This window comes from Ictalurus furcatus, chromosome 9 (assembly GCF_023375685.1).
Source record: "Ictalurus furcatus strain D&B chromosome 9, Billie_1.0, whole genome shotgun sequence".
Taxonomy (NCBI): Eukaryota; Metazoa; Chordata; class Actinopteri; order Siluriformes; family Ictaluridae; genus Ictalurus; species Ictalurus furcatus.
Genome location: NC_071263.1, coordinates 7,716,485 through 7,736,227, shown reverse-complemented (window position 1 = coordinate 7,736,227; position 19,743 = coordinate 7,716,485). Strand labels below are relative to the sequence as shown.

Here is a 19,743-nt window from a genome sequence, read left to right as displayed (position 1 = left end):
AAACACACGAGCTCTTAATATAGCTGTAAGCTACATGGATCCGTACTGTCCGGGCGTGTATCTTTTGTCTTTTGTTTGTGTGCTTGCAAGTGTGTGGACATGGAGCGTGTGTGTGTGTGTGTGTGTGTGTGTGTGTGTGTGTGTGTGTGTGTGTGTGTGTGTGTTACTTTCATGTATGTGCCAGTGAAACACCCTGCAACGTCTCTAACACAAAACATACATTTGACTGGAATTCAATGGAAACAAAAGTATAACGACTTTAAAAGCCAGTTGGGTTTACACTGACGTCCCTCTTTTATTTATTTATTTATTTTATTTTTGTCGCCAAGCCTTCACCTAGCCTAAAGATGACTTTATATATTACTTATGCATCGAAACTCAACTGCTGGGATTACAATTTGAAATTTCAGGACTAGAATTGTTGGAAAGGCTTTCACTGCTGTCTTTTAACTGTCGCCAGAGGTTTTAAAAAAAAGGTTGTGGGGAGGACATTTCCATGGGTTAAGGTTAGTTTTCTAATAAGCCTGATAAGTAATAAAGATGAGATAAAATTAACAGAAGCACTTATTGTAAGTATTTATTTTATAATCACAACAAATACATAAAAGGTTTTTTTTCACGTCGTTAGATCGTTTCCGGCTTTCCTGATAGGCTACTTGAACTGCAGTTAGCACTTCACTTTTGTGAAACAAACATCAAATTAATTGTAGACTATTAGGATGCAGCGTGTTGGTGCACCCGTATTGCTGCTAATACACTTTTATGTTAGCTGCCTAAATGATTATCGTTGACAATTTTTGCGATACTACACCTAGGCTGATTTAGTAGGTGTACTGTTATTACTTGGAACTCATAGAGGATATTATATAAAACACCACGCGCTATTGTTTAGTGTAAACACACACTCTTGTCAAACAGAGGCAAAATCTCTGCGTAGGCTATACTAAATGTAACGACGTGCTGCTGCTGCTGCTGCTGATGATAAACAAATGACGTGCGTCAAGACGTGTGAATTTCCCAGTGAAGAAAACTGAAGCTGCTGTGCTATGATATAATGTCCCGGGGAAGAAGTGAAAAATTAAGGCAAAATAAATAAATAAAATAAAATAAAATAAAATAAAATAAAAATGCCGCCAAACCCGCGTAGGGAAATTATGAATTGAGGTACAAGCACGCGCTGTATTAAAAAATAATGTCCGAGACAGGAAGTAGTACCTCTGTGTCCACCCCCACAGACATGCGGCATGGAAACAAATGTGAGGGCGTGCGTGTGTGTTGAAACAGCACTCTAAAATTATCTAAAGCTGCGGAACGGATCGAGGTTATGTGGTGTGTTTTTCGTGGTAATGGTTTGGTGCAGAAATGCGAGCTCGCTGTTGACTGTGTGCGCGAGTTTCCGTGTGTATCCTTACGCGCTCGAGCGGCCGTTAAGAGCTGCGCGCTGATTGGCTGCAGCCAAGGAGGACGCTTTAATACTTATGGTGCTGTGGTTGGCTGCAGACTGTAAAGGTTCAAGCAATTTTTTTTTACAGCTTAGTGTCTGTGGCACCGTAATTAATTGTAGCTAGCCGTCTCTTATCGATGCGTTTGGAAGGAACATGAAATAGCAGTTGTGTTGTGGTGTTTTTTTTTTCTTTTTTAATCAAAGGACTTTACCGGTCGGCCTTAGAGATTAGAGATCCAATTGTGCTGCTGCTGCTGCTGCTGCTGCTACTGCTGCTGCTGGTGGTTACTATTTCTACCTTTACGTGTGATGTTGGATATGGGAGAACGGAAAGAAGTGAAAATGATTCCCAAATCATCGTTCAGTATAAACAGCCTGGTGCCTGAAGCCGTCCAGAGTGACAACCACCACAGGACCATCCCCGAAGAAGAAGAGAAAATCCCTTTACCTATAGCACAGGACACGAAGTCGGAGAACACTTGCGCTAAAAGTGACAATTCTGAGCCAACGGACGATAAGGAAAAACAGGAGGAAAAAAAAGACTCCAAAGAGGGCGAAGGAGGCAAAGACGGCGAAAAGAAAAACGGCAAGTACGAGAAACCTCCCTTTAGCTATAACGCCTTAATCATGATGGCCATCAGGCAAAGTCCGGAGAAACGGTTAACGCTGAACGGCATTTACGAGTTCATTATGAAAAATTTTCCATACTACCGGGAAAACAAGCAAGGCTGGCAGAACTCCATCAGGCACAACCTAAGTTTGAACAAGTGCTTTGTCAAAGTTCCGCGGCATTACGATGACCCGGGCAAAGGGAACTACTGGATGCTCGACCCTTCGAGTGACGACGTGTTCATCGGCGGCACGACGGGAAAACTTCGGCGGAGATCGACCACGTCACGGGCCAAGCTGGCGTTCAAGCGCGGCGCACGGCTCACCTCCACTGGCCTCACATTCATGGATAGAGCTGGCTCTCTATACTGGCCCATGTCGCCCTTCCTTTCGCTGCACCACCCCAGGGCAAGCGGCGCCCTGAGCTACAACGGCACGTCCTCGGCCTACCCGAGCCACCCGATGTCCTATAGCACCATGCTGACGCAGAACGGTTTGAGCAACAACCACTCGTTCCCGTCCTCGAACGGCCTGAGCGTGGACAGACTCGTGAACGGAGAGATCCCGTACGCCACGCATCACCTGACGGCGGCAGCACTGGCCGCATCTGTGCCCTGCGGCCTCTCAGTGCCCTGCTCAGGGACGTACTCTCTCAACCCGTGCTCAGTGAACCTCCTGGCGGGACAGACCGGCTATTTCTTTCCCCATATGCCGCATCCTTCCATGAGTTCGCAGGGCAGCACGTCGATGAGTTCTCGCACAGCTTCTTCTTCGTCGCCGCAGGCGGCTGCGTCTCTCCCGTGCGAGTCGTTAAGGCCTACACTACCGAGCTTCTCGTCGGGACTTTCCGCCGGACTGTCTGATTACTTCACACATCAGAACCAAGGCTCTACGTCCAATCCTCTTATACACTAACTGTCATCCCGAAGGATGAAGACTGTAAGTGAACATTTTACACCCCCATTTACACTGTAATATATATATATAAATATAAATATACTTTAAAGAAAAAAAAGACTGAGAAGGGAAAGGAAAAATGCAAGCGGCCGAACTCCAGGTATTTTGTATTATTCTTCTCCTTTATTTCTGTACACACGGAAAAAAAAAAAAAAAAAAAACCTCGGGTGTCGCGAAATTGTTTATTATTCCACTGTCAGCAACGTGCAATGTGACAAGATCTTTTTTTTTTTTTTTTTTTTTAAAGAGGGTGAAGCGTCGATTTTTTTTTATTTGGAAAGGCAGTAAAATTGCATTAGAATGTGTATTTAAATAGTGATTGCAGATTTGTTTAATTTTAAATGTTAAAAAAAAATCTAATACCATCGCATCAACCACCAGTCTTCATGTTTGCAGTATTATACGTATCATGGGCACACTGGTGAAATATAATTTTACAAAATTAACACAAATTTTTCTCTCTCTCTCTTTTTTTCCCCCCCCATTTTTAAATAAATGTGCTCCAAGTGCAGAATACCCGTTCGAATCCATGGCTCCTTGTTATTTTGTCCTTTTCATAGGCTCTTGTTCATGGAATAAATGCATTTATAATGCATTCTTTTATACATATTTTTAAATTACAGTTTCTTTATAGACCAAAGAATGGGTATCGAAATATTTTTTTTTCAGTATTCACTATATGACCGACCCACAGTTTTAAAGGGAGCAGAATGAATGAATGCTTTTAGCTTGTGTTTTGCATCTTTTTTAGGCTAATGTATGTGGGCACCACCACATGCCTTTTGTAATTAGTGAAATGTCAATTCCTGTTGTAATTATAGGTTAACTTTGCGAAGTGTAACCGTGTTGAGTAAATGCCTCATAAAATATTAAGTGAATGTTTATGTCGTCTTTAAATTCCATGGTTGTGATTTTGTGGTCTATATGCCCGTGTTTGTCGCTTAAACTGTTAAATCTAACAAAATAAAAGAAATAGGTTTCGTCCATATATCGCGATCATTTTGTCCTTTTTGCAGGTAAAATTTACAATGAGTTGAATCTTGTTTGTTCTCTAAACCGACATTTAAGCGACAGTTTGCGGGTATGCTGAGGGTTTTCTTAATTAGGCCTCTACTAAAATCTTGGAATTTGGCCGTCAAAATGTCTTTGGCACTTTTCGGAGTAAGCGTGAGAGAATAAATTATTTCTAATTTATCTTTATAAAGCGCTTGTGTCGCGAATATCAAAGCTCCCCGTGACCACAAATATTTCCTGTGTTCCTATGCGAGTTCTCATTTGCTTGCTTTTGAGACTATTTTACAAAAACAAAACAAAACAAAACCAAAGTAAGTAATATATTCCGAGTAGCCTAATATTAACCCGCGGTCTTTAATCTTTTCATTTCACTCTGTTATAGCCTAACCTGTCTATTCATAACAATCATTATATATTGTTTGTCTTGTCGACAGACAATAGAGCCCTTCCTTGTAATTACAACGAGTTTTCAGCACTAGGCTATATGTACAGCAATTTGTCCATTTCTTACAGATGTTAAATGCAGCCAGCTGTAATGCAATAACCTCACTGTTTGTCACAAAAGAGCGGTGGAATTTAATATCTCCTTGCACGATGTTATCACTCAAATGTTAAATGGGGTGACCATTCATAAGACAATAACTGTGAGAATAGAGCATCACGGAGACAAAATTCTGAAAATCATTAAAAAAATTTTTTTTTTAAAAAAATGACTATAACTTTTAAAAGGAACTAAACTTACATATGAAGCTGACGGCGGAAATTATAAATAGATCCAGTCTCAATTTGACACATTTTAGGCAATATTGGACAATTTCTGAGGACAATATTAATATTATCACCGGATAACATGATAATATTAAAACAGTGATTAAAAAAGCGAGTGATAATTTAATAATAATAATAATAATAGTTGTTGTTGTTGTTGTTGTTAATAAATTCAGTTACGTGGCCGATACATGTACCTGCATAATATGACATAGAGTATTCAGTGCATTAGTGGTGGAAGGAAATTGACAACGCTGATGGAGGAGTTTTCTCTTGCTCCTCTGTCAGTGGGCTTTAATGAGGACAAAGCGATGATCTTGAAGCAGTGATTGCTGTCCTCGGCGTTTGACGTCTTAATTAGGCCGCATCTGCCTGCAAGTTCGCTTTCACCCCGCGACAATAAACAATCAGTCCATACCTGAATCTCAAGTGGCGTTAAGAAACAAAGCATCAGATCAGATTTGCAAGCGGATCATCGGGCCTGCAGCTAATACAAGTGTTACATGCGGAAAGCTTGCGGTCTCATACATTTAGGCGAGTTATTGAAGCGATACAGAGGTTTTTATAATGTTTGTTTAGAATTCGCACCCAACTTCAGGTTTCAAATGTTTTATCCTGTCTATCCTAAGGCATAGAGAAAGACTGGATCTCTATCCACTCAGCTGTTAGTATATAAACTCGATACTACTGTATTTAGCATTGTAAGCTTACAATGCAGTGTGTAGTTACGAATATTGATGCCTTAAGCTGTGTTGCACTTTGTCTTTGCATATTATACTTCAGAATTTATTGAAATCGATAACAGATAGTATGAAAGTCTTATTTTTTTCAGTTTTCACTCAGTTGCATGAGAGTTTCGCGTGATTTAGCTTTTTGTAATTTAGGTAAATAAATACACTCTGTAGTTTATAATGGTGAATAGTCTACCAAATATAACCCTACTAAATATTGTTAGATTATGCAGTAGGGTCTACCTCACGTACCTCATGAACAAGGCGAAGACATTGATATTCGGCATTTATCATTACTATAAACTAGAAGGAGCATGTCCCATAAAATGTAAACGTTTTAAGTATTAACCAATTATTTTACGTAAAGTTCTTAAAATTATTTGTGTAAAGTTCTGAAGTGCTGAAGATGGAAAAAAAATAGAACGAGGTTTTTAAGTCTGATCTATATGATCACGTTTGTATGGTCATGTGAGACTGTGCAGCTTTTGGGGTAAATAAATCTTACGTGCACTTCCTTACCCGATACCTTACCTTCTACCGGCGCACATATTTGTTATAGCTTGTCACGCAGAGAGCTTATTTAACAAAGGCTGCAACCGTATAAAATATAAACGTTAACAGTCTCTATCACTGAGTGACGGATTACCAAAAACGCCTATTTTTTTTTTCAAAGGAAAAAAGAACCGTAATGTAAAATGATCATTTCCACAGGGGGCATTTATCAGAGCCGTTTAGACTAGTTGAGAACTTTTGTAAGCAACGCAAATCCTGCGTAAATGGTAAATGAACGTTTCCTCCTTCAGTGTAATACGAGCTGAACAGAGTGAGGGCGCTAGAATGACACGCAGTGCTGCAGGCATCCACCTCCTCACACCACTACCTAGCCTACAATGCGTCTCACAAAGTTTTACCCCCATGTCATGTAAATAAATCTGCACACTGTACGCTTAAAAACAAACAAACAATAATGGATACGGATTATGGATAATGGAACTTGCTTTTTTAGCGATATGGAGCTCTTTAACAGAAGCGTGAACGAAGATGCAGGGCTACATGAGAACATCTTTAAGTATGATTTAAGCATGTTATGGATAATATAATATAATATAATATAATATAATACAAATTGCATTACACTGATGATCATTTTTATTTCTCTAAATTAAAACAACAGCAATTATCATTTGTATGTCATCATTATATCAATCTACCATTTTTAACAATCTATAGAATATAATACTAAACTAAATAACTTATTAAAATGCAACAATAACGACAACAGTAGTAGTAATAATAATACAGCTTTATAATGCGTATAAACTATTATTATTATTATTATTATTATTATTATTATTCGGTTGTTGTTTGGTTGTTGTGGATTTCATTTTATACATAGCATTAAGAGAAATGCATCACTGCAAGAATATTCTAGGAAAATTCTAGGAAGAATAGGTCTTTCTCTCTCTCTCTCTCTCTCTCTCTATATGTATATATATATATATATATATATATATATATATATATATATATTCTTATATATAACGTTTATCAAAGCATATCAAAGTTGTAATGTATAATGTAAAAATGACCTAATTTGTATAAAGATAAGGTTGCATCTCTTTATTTGATTTGATTCATAAATTATTAAGTGATCTTAAATCAGAGCTGACTAATTTTAGGTTTGCTTAGATAGCCAGTGTGGACATGACCTTTAATGTTATAAAGTCCCGCACTGCACAGCACGCGCAATACTAAAGTAAATGGGCATCTGTTTTTTGTCATTGAAGCAACAGGGTACTAGATCTCGTCTGCTCCTTGTTTGTAGCAAGTTTTTTTTAATGAACGATTGTAGAAAACACCCGACAGAACGTAAATAATCGTTTTAATGAGTCGGTGCACCGACCTGTCGGGTTAAACAAACAGGTTGTCCCCAGACGAATTCGGATTGTTTAAGTGCAAAGTGGTGTCATTCCAATCCATTGCTTCTTTCACTGAGTCCAGAAATCAGACACACTGAAGTCTACTAGGTTAGTGTCCAATAATAAAAATAAAAATAATAATTTTTACTATGCAGGCCGACCGAAATCGGACTTTTTTTTTTTTTTTAGTTATTTAGTTATTTTTGAATGTAAAATTTATGCTTTGTTTGGACTGCAAATGTAATATATTAGGACGGCGCAAGTCAAATTAATTTATACTCTTGAGTGAATACTCTCGTGAATACTGTTCCTTCAAAAAAACCTAGTCGAGTGGGCTAAACAATATTATTATTATTATTATTATTATTATTATTATTATTATTATTATTATTATCCATCCATCCATTTTCTATACCTTATCCTATAGGGTCACGGGGAACCTGGAGCCTATCCCAGGGAGCACGGGGCACAAAGCGGGGTACACCCTGGACGGGGTGCCAATCCATCGCAGGGCACAATCACAATACACATTCACACACCCTTTCATACACTACGCACACTTTGGACATGCCAATCAGCTTACCATGCATGTCTTTGGGCTGGGGGAGGAAACCGGAGTACCCGGAGGAAACCCCCGCAGCACGGGGAGAACATGCAAACTCCGCACACACAGGGCCGTGGCAGGAATCGAACCACCAACCCTGGAGGTGTGAGGCAAATGTGCTAACCACTAAGGCACCGTGCGCCCCATTATTATTATTATTATTATTATTATTATTATTATTAGTAGTAGTAGTAGTAGTAGTAGTAGTAGTAGTAGTAGTAGTAGTAGTAGTAGGCCTAGTAGTAGTAGTATTGAAAATAATATAATTCTAGCAGGAAATAAGGTGTACCGTTTCCTAAACAAACCAAAAACAATGAACAACACTGAACAGCACTGCTTTTGTGATACTGGACAAACCTTACAATATAATTTTGTAAAACTGACTGTGGGTAGATATACTAAGATGTAATAATTTATGTCAGTGTGGTTTATTTAGATGCATACATATATTTATAATAAAAATGTTGATTTGTGTGACTTTGTGCTAGACATAGCTAGGCTGTAAGATGTAACTGGTGCGGAGGCGTCACTCTGGTGAGTGACCGTTTGGCCCTTTGACCTGCGCGCGCGCCTCCTCCTTGCGCTCTCGTGCACGCTCTGTCTCGCTGTGGCGCGTGCACGCGCATTCGCTCGCGGTCAGCCAGGGCTTCGCTCACTCTGAACTTGATCTCGTGCATTTAGTTTACATGCGCAGGAGTCGTTTCATCTCTAGGATAATAAAAATGCACAGTGGCATCAAATCAAAATCGATTACCGCGAAATACGCAACTTCAAAGCCCGTACACGCGCTTAAACTAGTGTAGCGACAGGCTATGTGTGTTAACCAGAGGGTGACTCGGTGCGTATGTTTGTTTATCCAAGCCATGACTAATTTTGTTGGCCTGGTTTAAATATGTGTGTTAAAACGCCGAGATTGCTTAAGCATTACACCACACCAAAGCCAGCGCCTGTAATTCAAGTTGTTGCATTTTATATAGGCTAGCTGCAGAAAAAAGCACATTCCGTGCAACTGTAAGTTAACACGGAGGTCTTCCGTGATGTTTTTACCTTATTGCCTCCGAGAGAAACTTTAGACCAATTTTAGATCAATAGACGCCTTTCGCCATATCACTATAGACTATGTGTTGCAATTGTATACAAGGAGACTAAAAGCCGCTGAATGGTGAGTTCGACAGAATGCGTTATGTTAAACTGCATGTTAGATATGTGATATGATTACATTTTTTATAAATATGTTGCTTACTGACGTGTAAATCTGTAGAATATAGTACTACATTAAATAAACGATTAAAATGCAATAGTAACAGCAACAACAACAGCTATAACAATAGTAATAATAATAATAATACAACTTTATAATGCATATAAAGCATTATTATTATTATTATTATTATTATTATTATTATTATTACCACGCGTCACTCTGAATCCTCGGTTGATCGCGAGGAATCACGGCTGTACTCGGATCATGTTGCACTCCGGTGACTTTCTGAGACACAACCAACAGGCCTGCCGACGGGGATGAATTCCCTCTGGCCATTCTCAAACGACAGCAAACTATTACAGCAGGCACTTAAACTTATTTATTTTGCGCTGACTTACAGCTAGAGCAAACCTTTATTTAAAACGCCTTAGTCCTTGAATGTCTAAGCTCCTTGTCTTACTCTTTTATAAAGCGAACTCTAGCCTATTGCCAGGGATGCTGTCTAACAATAAGCGGTTTTCTGCCGCCAAGCATATATCCTACCATAATTAAGCAATACTAGCTGGTCCAGTTTAAATGGGCTAACGCTGTTTTAAAAAATAGCCTACAAGCCTAAAACAAGCTTCTACCCTGTTCACGTATGATATTTTACTACACTTGATATTCAGTGTAAATACATAAACACCTTTGGGATTTCAGATATTTATATTTCTACCACCACTTTGTTTAAGTCAGTAAGACCCTAATACATTTCCCTACATGAGTTAAATTGCTATTAGAGCTTAACCACTGCTACTGTCAGTAGCAGCAGCAGTGACATCACAGCCGCAGTGTATTATTATTATTATTATTATTATTATTATTATTATTATTATTATTATTATTATTTATGCATTTGTTTGTTTATTTTTCGATTCTATACATATATTAAATAAACTAAGTTGTTTTGTGCACTAGGTTTTGAGGGCTATAAATATTAACAACATAGATTAGAGAGATGTTATAACACTGTGTAGTAATAGCCATAATAATAACCAAAGAGTAATACACACACACACACACATACATACATACATACATACATATATATATATATATATATATATATATATATATATATATATATATATATATATATATATATATATATATATATGACTAGACTCTAGACTACAAGACAATATGATGTGTTGAGAGGTTTGAATAACATCTAAATTACTTTTTCGTATGCCTTATACTCGTCATGGAATTTTATTTTCAATGACATTTAATTAAATTTGAATGTCGTGATTTTTTTTGCGTGTTTTATTATTATTATTATTATTATTATTATTATTATTACTACTACTACTACTACTACTACTACTATTATTATAAGGCATTTGTGCTCTAACAGGAAAGCTCTTCGCGCTTATTCTTTAATCTTTTTTTCTCTACTTTTTTCTGATTTTTCCTAAATCAGATTTCCTGCCTAGCATTGGCCTAGTCATAGAAGTCTGGTTTTCTTAACACCCAAACAAGTTGAATTCTTTCGCCTGCTAGAAATACATGTCCAAGAGAAATCTCCTACATCCCAACGCCTTAATATCCATCTATCTACAATATAGAGTCCTACAGAAAGTAGATAGAAAAACAAAGCTACATCATCATGCTTCGTGGTCTTATTAATATAACATAAACGCCACTTTATTTACCGTGAACCCTAATGAAGAAAAGAACATTCTCTTAAAGGGTGAGCTACTTCCACCTGCTTTTAGCCCCCCTCGCCAGTAGAAGAATTGGAGATTTTTTCCTCATTCCGTACTTTTGGGGTGAGGCAGGTTGTGTGTGAGTGCAGCAGAGGCGACAGTCTGTCTACAGGCCGTAAGCTGATCTGCACCGAGCTGCAGGGAAACCGGGCAAGATTCCTGGCTCGCGAGCAGCGATATTGATCTACCTCAGGCACCTAAACAAAGCCTCACCTGTTCCCCTTGTCCATACTTTATTTTATGCCGTCTAATGCTTGTTTTGTTTGACATTTCTTTTATTTCCTCGGATCCGAGCTTTGATACACGTTTGGGGAGTAGCACATAAACACGGTGTTTTTGTACCTGGAGCGCGCGGAACTACCTCGCGGCATACGAGACCACCCTCCTCTCTCGGAATAATCACACTGCTACGATTAAAGAAACCGGAAAACAACAACAAAAAAAGTTTTCCCTGTTTCGCCGGCGGGGCCGTGTCCAATAACATTCAACGTGAGATAAAGCTAATTACTTCCATTATGGCGCGCCGGTTTGCGTTTCATAAAAGCGGGCCCGCTAAAAGCTCCTTTATTATTTATCGGGCCTCTCCTCGAGCTGCTTGTTAAACATATCAAGATTAGCGGCGGATCTTGTAGGGTCCGTTTGCGGAGATTTTCGCTCATACAGCGCCGCTTTATCAGCGCGTTCCGCACACGGCGCTGCTGACACACCGCCAGCAGCATGAGGAGAGGCATGTGCCTACTGCCCAAGAGCCTAATCACATATTCCTTTGTAAATAATGCATTGTCAGAAGCGAATATTAGCCATTTGTTCACGGCATAATATTTGCAATACTCTTGGAACCCAAAAATATCTTTTATTTTTATATTTAATGCGACAGTGCCGCAGTTTTTATCCTACAGTTTGAACACGTAGCTGCACCTTTAGTCTGGAGTGACGACATGTCACTATTTGAGAAGGCGGTAATAAATGGAGAGTGTTGTGTCTTTGTGTTAGATTACAACTTAAGAGACATAAAGGAGACACTCGGAGGTAAAGTTAACTCGTGTATTACCCAGAGCAAGAGCAAACAACATATCAATGCGCATGGCTAATTACCAATCAGAAATCAATGCTAAGGGGAGGGATTCCACTTTAAGAAATAGATCCACTCTATACACTACAGAAAGAGAGAGAAAAAAATCTCTATGAATTAACATGCCAAAATGAGTATATAGACTTCTCATAAATTTCGTACCAATTCAACCAACGAATGACTTTCTAATGAATGTCATTAGAAAGTCATTAGAATCGCCAGCCCCGCCCCTACTCGTAAACTTCGTAATATTTATATAAGAGTTGAGTCGTGAGAGTTGTTAAGAATTTCAAAGTGTGAGACCGTCTTGAAGAAAAATACTCTACCCCTGACTGCTGTTCACAAACTAAGTATCTAAACTAACTAATAGGAACTTTAATCAACAATAGGTTCTTCTTAAAAACAGAGGTAACCTGCACACAGTGTTTTGTTTTTTTTGTTGTTGTTGTTGTTGTTGTTGTTTTTGTGGGGTTTTTTTTTTTTTTTGCCATTTTGGACATCAGCTGTATAAATGAAAGGTAAAAGAGTCTATTCAGAAGCTGATGGACAAATGTGCTACATTGCGGAACAAACACTTCTGAAGCTCACCATTACACCTGTGAAGCAGCCTTCTGAAAAAATTGGACAGCATTCAGTAAATGGTGATGTCAGTCCAAAGATAGCAGACAGGGGTTTGAACCATTTCAAAGGAGAATCTCATCAGTGCATCAGAAAGTGAGGAAGGGGTGCTTTCTAGGCTGACACAAACAGGTGCCTCAACCAGTCTCTGGCTATTCCACAAACAAGCCCAGCTTCTCAATTCCACCCACAGAGTCCCTCAGCACTAGACAATGTGTTAAAATGCCTGCCTGCCTGGAGCTGATACAGGTCCAGGCACCTGGATTGGATGCCCAGACTATTTCTATTACCCAGTGCATTAGTTGACAAGCAAGCACAACTTAAGATCTGAAAAATAATACATGAGAATAAACCAGAAAATGGAGATAAACTGAATCTGGAACATCAAAATATATGGATTCAGCAGCAGGATGTAGAATTCTAAAGAGGTTAATGTGTCTATATAGGACCTTGCTGCTAAAAGGGCTACCAAGGACAAACCATAGGCCAGTGGGCCTCATTCCCCCTGTGGGGCACCAAAGAGAATGAATGGGCAATGAGAGGGTCCCAGTGTAAAAAACAACCGTTGTGTACCTGAGCAAAGCACTTAACCCTAAGTTGAGAGCTGCATCATGTTACCCTGCTCCCTTTAACCCCTCCTCCATCCAGGTCACAGTAGCAAAAAGAGGAACTGTTCTTTGGGAGTTTTCCCAGGTTAGAGAAGGTATTAGGGGTAAATGGGAAGGCTGTGTGGTGAGAAACTGTGGGTGTGTTTGTTCGATTTGTAAGGCACCCTTAAAGTTGTGGAGAAACAAAGATGTCTGACATTCAGTGGCTTGATGCTTTAAAACTGAGTAAATAAAAGAGTCCACACTGAGATTTATAAGGTAGTTAAGAAACCCCACTAGCAGATCTACATTGATTCACCACCAGCTGTCCATACATCGTGGCCCTAAATCAATGATATTCTCACAGGTAAGGTTATTAATCTTGAAATGTCAGTACATTATCCAGGTGAATTCAAATATGCGTTAACCAGATATATTTTTTTTAATGGACAACTAGGTTTCAAAAGAAGCAAACACTAATCAAACTAATGTCAATGCTGAAACAGGCTTATGCACATTTCTGCAAGGAAACAAAAGTGCTTAGACATGCTCAGCAAAAAGTGAGTGTCTTTAGAAGTGAAAGTATTTCTGACTGCGTTGAGAAGTCTGGGATCTTCATGTTCTGTGGACGAGAGGGTGCCTGGAGTGCCCTCTTCCTGACCTGTCCTTTTAATGCTGTGTGGATAAGCGTATGACCTGCTGAATAGTTTTTACCATTCATCCTTGTCAAAGAGATACACTTTGAGGAGAAAATGAAAGAAGAAGTGATAGAAAAAGAGACCAGGAGACAAAAAATGAAGACTTTAACTGAAATGAAGTCACATTTGTTTAATTTGATAGACAGCAACAAAAACTATCCATAAAATTGATAATTATTTTGAGAGATTGTCACCTGTCTTTGTTTTATTAAGACTCTTACTCTCTAGGATCTAATGCTTTTTAATATAACACTGTATGTAATGTAACAGTAAAAAAAAAGGCTAATTAAGCATGTGCATGATATTTATGTGATCATTGTGTGAACACTACTTGTTTCCCATACAAAAACATCAAATATAGCCATGTGTGGGTGCTCAACATATTTTATTTCGTGATTGTACATAACTTGATAGCAGCCTTAGTGAATTGATAGATTTGGAAAGGGAATTGTTGACTACGTAAGTTTAATTACTAGTTAGTCACATAACATGGATAATTACCTTTTTTACTAAAACTATAAGCTGACTCTGGCTTTTAACCTGAGTGTGTTACACAACACATTTTAATTCTAGTGTGTGAAGAGGTAGTGACACAAGAAACTTCTCTTCTAGTGTTGATGTCACGTTGGAAGCCACAACGCAATATGGAAATGAAGAGACTGCTACTCTCTGTTGTTTTCACTACAGTAAAAAGCTTATTAAAACGCACACATTGCTGGAAGTATAACATGTTCTGTTTGCCCACTGCCATGGTGAAGAAGGAAGCTGTTTACACTAATTATAAATAATGCACTAATTGCATAAATGCCTTGCAATTAATCTAAATATACTATTGCAACTGGTACAGAGAAATGTACAGGGACAGCAACATGGTTAAGCCAGTGACCAATGTTCAAATTTGAGTTATATCCTGGGACTGAGAGAGCCCCAGAGAAACACTGTGCGGCCAGTGACTGTTAAAGTTAAATTGCTGAGCTATATACTCCACTATGTCATCTCTTGCTGACTTCTAAGTCATTTTGTAAAAAAAAAAAAAAAAAAAAAAAAAAAAACCTCAGGAAATAAATTAATGGATATATTATTATATACAGTGTATACGCATTGAGGCTAATGGTCATAGCCATGTAGGCTATATGACCATTAGCCTACATGGAAATTTCTTTTCACACCCACCCACAAACACACACACACACACACACACACACACACACACGCATTATCTATCTATCTATCTATCTATCTATCTATCTATCTATCTATCTATCTGTCTGAGTCATGGATAATGTTTCTGATAAGAACCACTTCAATGCTGTCTAGGATGTTACCCACAGAGACAGAAGACCTGTAGTAAGTTCTCCATGTTCTCACCTAGAACTAAACTGACATGACAGTGAACCTGAGAACATTTATTTGATTTCGTTCCTTTTGTTGTTGTTATTTTCCACACCTGACCATATTTTGTTTACTGCTCAAAACTGTCATTAGTTATACTTCGATACGTCTCATTGCATTATTTTTGAAGGCATCTCTTTATTACATTTAAAAATATATGTTTAAGATATTTTGCATACAACATCTCTCTAAATTTTAGATGATGCAAATAACGGATTTTTTTGTTTCACATCTCTCTCAATGTAGGCTAAATAACCTGCAATTTAGTTTGAAAAGAGTATACTTTTCATAATTTGTCACAAATACTGCCAATTTTAATAGGATATTGATACTGCCAAATTCTTATGCATCATTAAAATTTGAGTTAGAAACAGTAAAATTAGTTGTATCGTCCTAAATCTTTTTTTCCCTTTTAATTTATTTATTATTTTTATTTTTATCTTTCCTTGCTATGTTATGACCTGCGTAGCGTCTGTTTGTTTTGTAATAGTGTTGTAATATCGTCAGTCTTCCTGTTTAGTGTCAACAGGGAAGGAGGAGGGATGAAAAAAAGATCTTGTACTTGTGTACTTGTGCTTGAGAGAGAGAGAGAGAGAGAGAGAGAGAGAGAGAGAGAGAGAGAGAGCGAGCATTGTCTTGGTGGTGCGTGGTTGCCAGCGCGCGCAGTTGAATCCACCCCGGAACGCGCTCCTCACTCATGCTGCGAATGTTTACAGTTGTAATCAAGGTCCATGTAACTTGTTTGTGAAATGTTTTGCCTTTATGGTTTAGAGGTGCTATACAATTTGCAAATAGTGGGGCATGAAGTCACAGTTTGATTAAATTGCTGTCAGTACGAGAAAAGGAGAAAAAAGAAAACAAAAGCATTGTACAAAGCAAACACTGTTGTTCTGCATGCTTTTTCAACGAGTAAATGTTTTTCCCTTAGACAACTAACTATTCTGAGTTCGAAATGTAATATGTAATAGTGATCTTGTATCCGTTTACCAGTTTGGATGATTGGATATATCCAATATAGCCTATATGTTTTGGATACAATTGTATATTATTGCTACTCGTATTTTGGATTAGTTGTTGTTGTTGTTGTTGTTGTTGTAGTTATAGAGAAACTATTATCTTCTAACAGTAGTTTATTATTTATTTTAGAAGAGTGAAATCTACGAGTCACTATTAAAGCTCTTGGGTTTTTCTCAGTGTTTCCCAACAGTTCTTCCAGTTTGCTGACAAGTGAGACTGATGCCTAAATAGTATCTTGTGTGTGTCAGTTTGTGTGTGTTGCAGTGCGTGAGCTCAAGGGAGCACTGCATTGAACCTGCTATAGACACACACACACACACACACACACACACACACACAGCAGCAGCAGCAGAAGGCTCAAAGGATCAATGTTACAGCAGGTATCATAATGAGAAACGATTTCACATGTGTATATGCAATGAGGGGAAAAATTGTGTTGTGTGTGTGTGTGTGTGTGTGTGTCTGCCCACTGTGTGGATTTGCCCTTGTGACATGAAAGGACTCGATTTTACACACCCAAAGTCTCAACGTCCCAGTGGACATATCTCCAGAGATGTCCGCTTCAAGGTGTCTTTTAGTGTGTGTCTACAGTGAACAAAGTAAACACCAAATGTCTCGTGAAAACACAAAGGGATATGAACAGGCTTTCAATGAGATAATGAGAGGTTAGTTGCTTTCTTGGTAAACACCATATGCCACAGAAGATACTAAAGAAAAATATACATGATGTCTAAACATCAAAGTTAAAAGCTAATTATTTACATTTGAAATAATTATTAAACATCATAATGTTTATTTTTATTAAAGAACAACTGATTTGGAGAAACATGGCTACTTTCACATCTCATTATTTCTGAAATAATCACTGAAATAATCGTCTAATGGAAATGTCAATGGATATATGTCTTATTGGTGCTCTCAAAAATACATTTCTTCCTAAAATGTTATTGCGATTGATAGGATGCACTGTACTGAATCATCACACTGTGCTCATCAGCGAGATGTCCACAGGGTCATCTTCAGCACCCTCCTGAACTCCTCTCCTTGCGCTACACACTTGAAAGAATAATACATAAAACATGAAAAAAAATGCCTCTTTCTTTTTCTCTCTTCAGTGCTTTGAGCTGCAATGGAAAATCTGCGCAAACAAAAGGATGCGGCTGCCGTCTCGCCTTCCCCAGCTGGGCGGAACACGCAGGCCATCGCCGCCAATTTCACAGCCCAATTATCTACTTGCATTCAGGGGAGTTGACTAAACAAACAGCGGCCCCGCTGCGCCCCGAGAGCTCGCCGAGTCACGCGAGACCCCTGCGAGATCAATCCTAAACGCACCAAGCACCTCTGAGCATCAGCACTGCATGTATACGTTAAAGCCCATCGATCACTTTACGCGCCTTAAAGCGAATCCATTTATGCACCTGTTTACTTATTTGTCCTCGACTTAATTACGCACCCACGCAGTCTGCGTATTGACCCAAAGTTGTTTATGGCAATTACGAGTCACGTTTCACTTTTTTTGGGGGTGGGGGGGATTTCTTCCTCCCTTCCCTCCCTCTCTCCCTCTTTCATAAACCACATCGCCAGACTGTCGTGGTCAGACCACTGTCAATTGCTCTTGTTAGGGCAGACATGGCTTCGGCGCCTGAAAGGGGGAAAAAAATCAATGCCACCGTGATTAGACCGATGACAGCAAATTCACAGTTTCATCCGGCAGTGTTCAGACAGAGACGAGGTGTGCGGCAAATAAGGCGCACTTGTCTGCACACAAAGGAAAAGTCCTCCCGTCTTTGTTTATAAGGTGTAAAGATTCGACAACGATTGTTGGGTTTCTGGAGACAGTCTGGCCGTTTTCATCTACAGCATCGCATGAAAAGAGTTGTGTGGCAAATTTCAGGGCAACTTTAGCTATAGTTTAGTATATTGAGACGGCTTTACCTTTACACGATTCATCACTCAAAAAAACAAAAAAACAAACAAAAAACCCCCCACAATTTCACTGTATATCTACAGAACCAGTGCTCGAGATCTACACAGTGAACTGAGTTTAAGATTTTCTCGGCTGCAGCCTAAAATAACAACAACAACAACAACAACAATAATAATAATAATAATAATAATAATAATAATAATAATAATAATAATAATAATAATGTACATTTGAAGCCTACTGTTTTAAACCCGAGTCAGTGCAAAGACCAGAACTCAGTTCTGATAGTTAAATTTTGATCTTAAAAATCTTGTAAGCTAAACTAGACTATTTTGACACATGGTGCACTACGGGGAGGTGGGCCTTTTGTTTATTAATCGCACGATCTTGTTTGGAGAAACTTTGTGAAACGGAAAATGGAAACACCCCCCTGCAATCGGGGCGGATATTATTAAGCAGCATGGGGCGGCTCGGTTCACGTCACGCGGCCTTCACGAGCTGAACGCGGCGGGACCGCGCGCGCACGCTCTAACGGGCCAATTGGCGTCGCGGAGCGCGCTTTTCTGCTTGCCAATCGGTGGCTCTCCTCTTACTCCGGCTGCCATGGCAACCCGCTCTTTAACCGGCAGCCCCCTCACATTACAGCGTCGCGCGCTTCCGTCGTGATTGGTGACTCGTGGAACGAGGGGAGAGCGGTTTCCACAAAACAAGAGCCATCATTTTGTGTGTGTGTGTGTGTGTGTGTAAGGAAAAAAAGACATCACTCGTCTAACACCGAAACGTTCCCGTGATAAGGGGGCGCACAGAAAAGCAGACAGGAACAAGATAAGACAAGGCCAGCTGTGAATGTGAATTTGCTCCGAGGCATTTGTTTGGGGTTACAGTTGGGCATAAAATTGGAAGGGTGGCAACACAGTTTTGTTTAGTCTAGCTGTCCTCCAACCAAATCCACAGCAGCACATCAACAAAATACCCCACACTCTTAAGGACAAGCCACAATGTCGCCTAGCCTTGTTATATACTCAGAAATAAAGGTAGACCTACTGTTCCTTATAGCTGTGGTGGTACCATCAAGGATACATCTTTTCTACCTGGGAAGGTGCATGTGATGTACCTTTTATTGCCATTTAGTATAACGTTTTAAAAGGTATCTCGGTGATCTTCAAGGTCCAGTTATGTGCCTTAAAATATTTTTAAATGTAGGCTACATTTCCATTTCCAAGTGAAAGATACGTAGGCTAAAGGTAAAAAAGATGCCCTTGATGGTACCACCCCAGCGATAAGGAAGAGTACAGCATGGTACCCTTATTTCTCAGAGAGTATCTAGCCTACTGAACAGACAGAGTAGGCACGAATTAAATTATTCACTACTAACTAGCCCACTATGTTTCCAAAACAACTCAAAGAAATCTCTTTAAAGTGACACCAACTCTT

At 39.0% G+C, this 19,743-nt stretch overlaps 1 protein-coding gene across 1 annotated transcript; it reads left to right on the top strand.

Moving 5' to 3' along the window:
- The first annotated feature begins 774 nt into the window (after positions 1 to 774).
- foxg1a (forkhead box G1a) lies at positions 775 to 2,968 on the top strand. Its single transcript, XM_053633860.1, has one exon. It carries the CDS (start codon positions 1,754 to 1,756, stop codon positions 2,966 to 2,968), a length of 1,215 nt encoding a protein of 404 aa, XP_053489835.1. The 5' UTR covers positions 775 to 1,753.
- The last annotated feature ends 16,775 nt before the right edge of the window (positions 2,969 to 19,743 follow it).

What these genes read in the sequence shown, in the direction of transcription:
- foxg1a (XM_053633860.1), top strand. Translation starts at nt 1,754, where the DNA reads ATGTTGGATATGGGAGAACGGAAAGAAGTGAAAATGATTCCCAAATCA.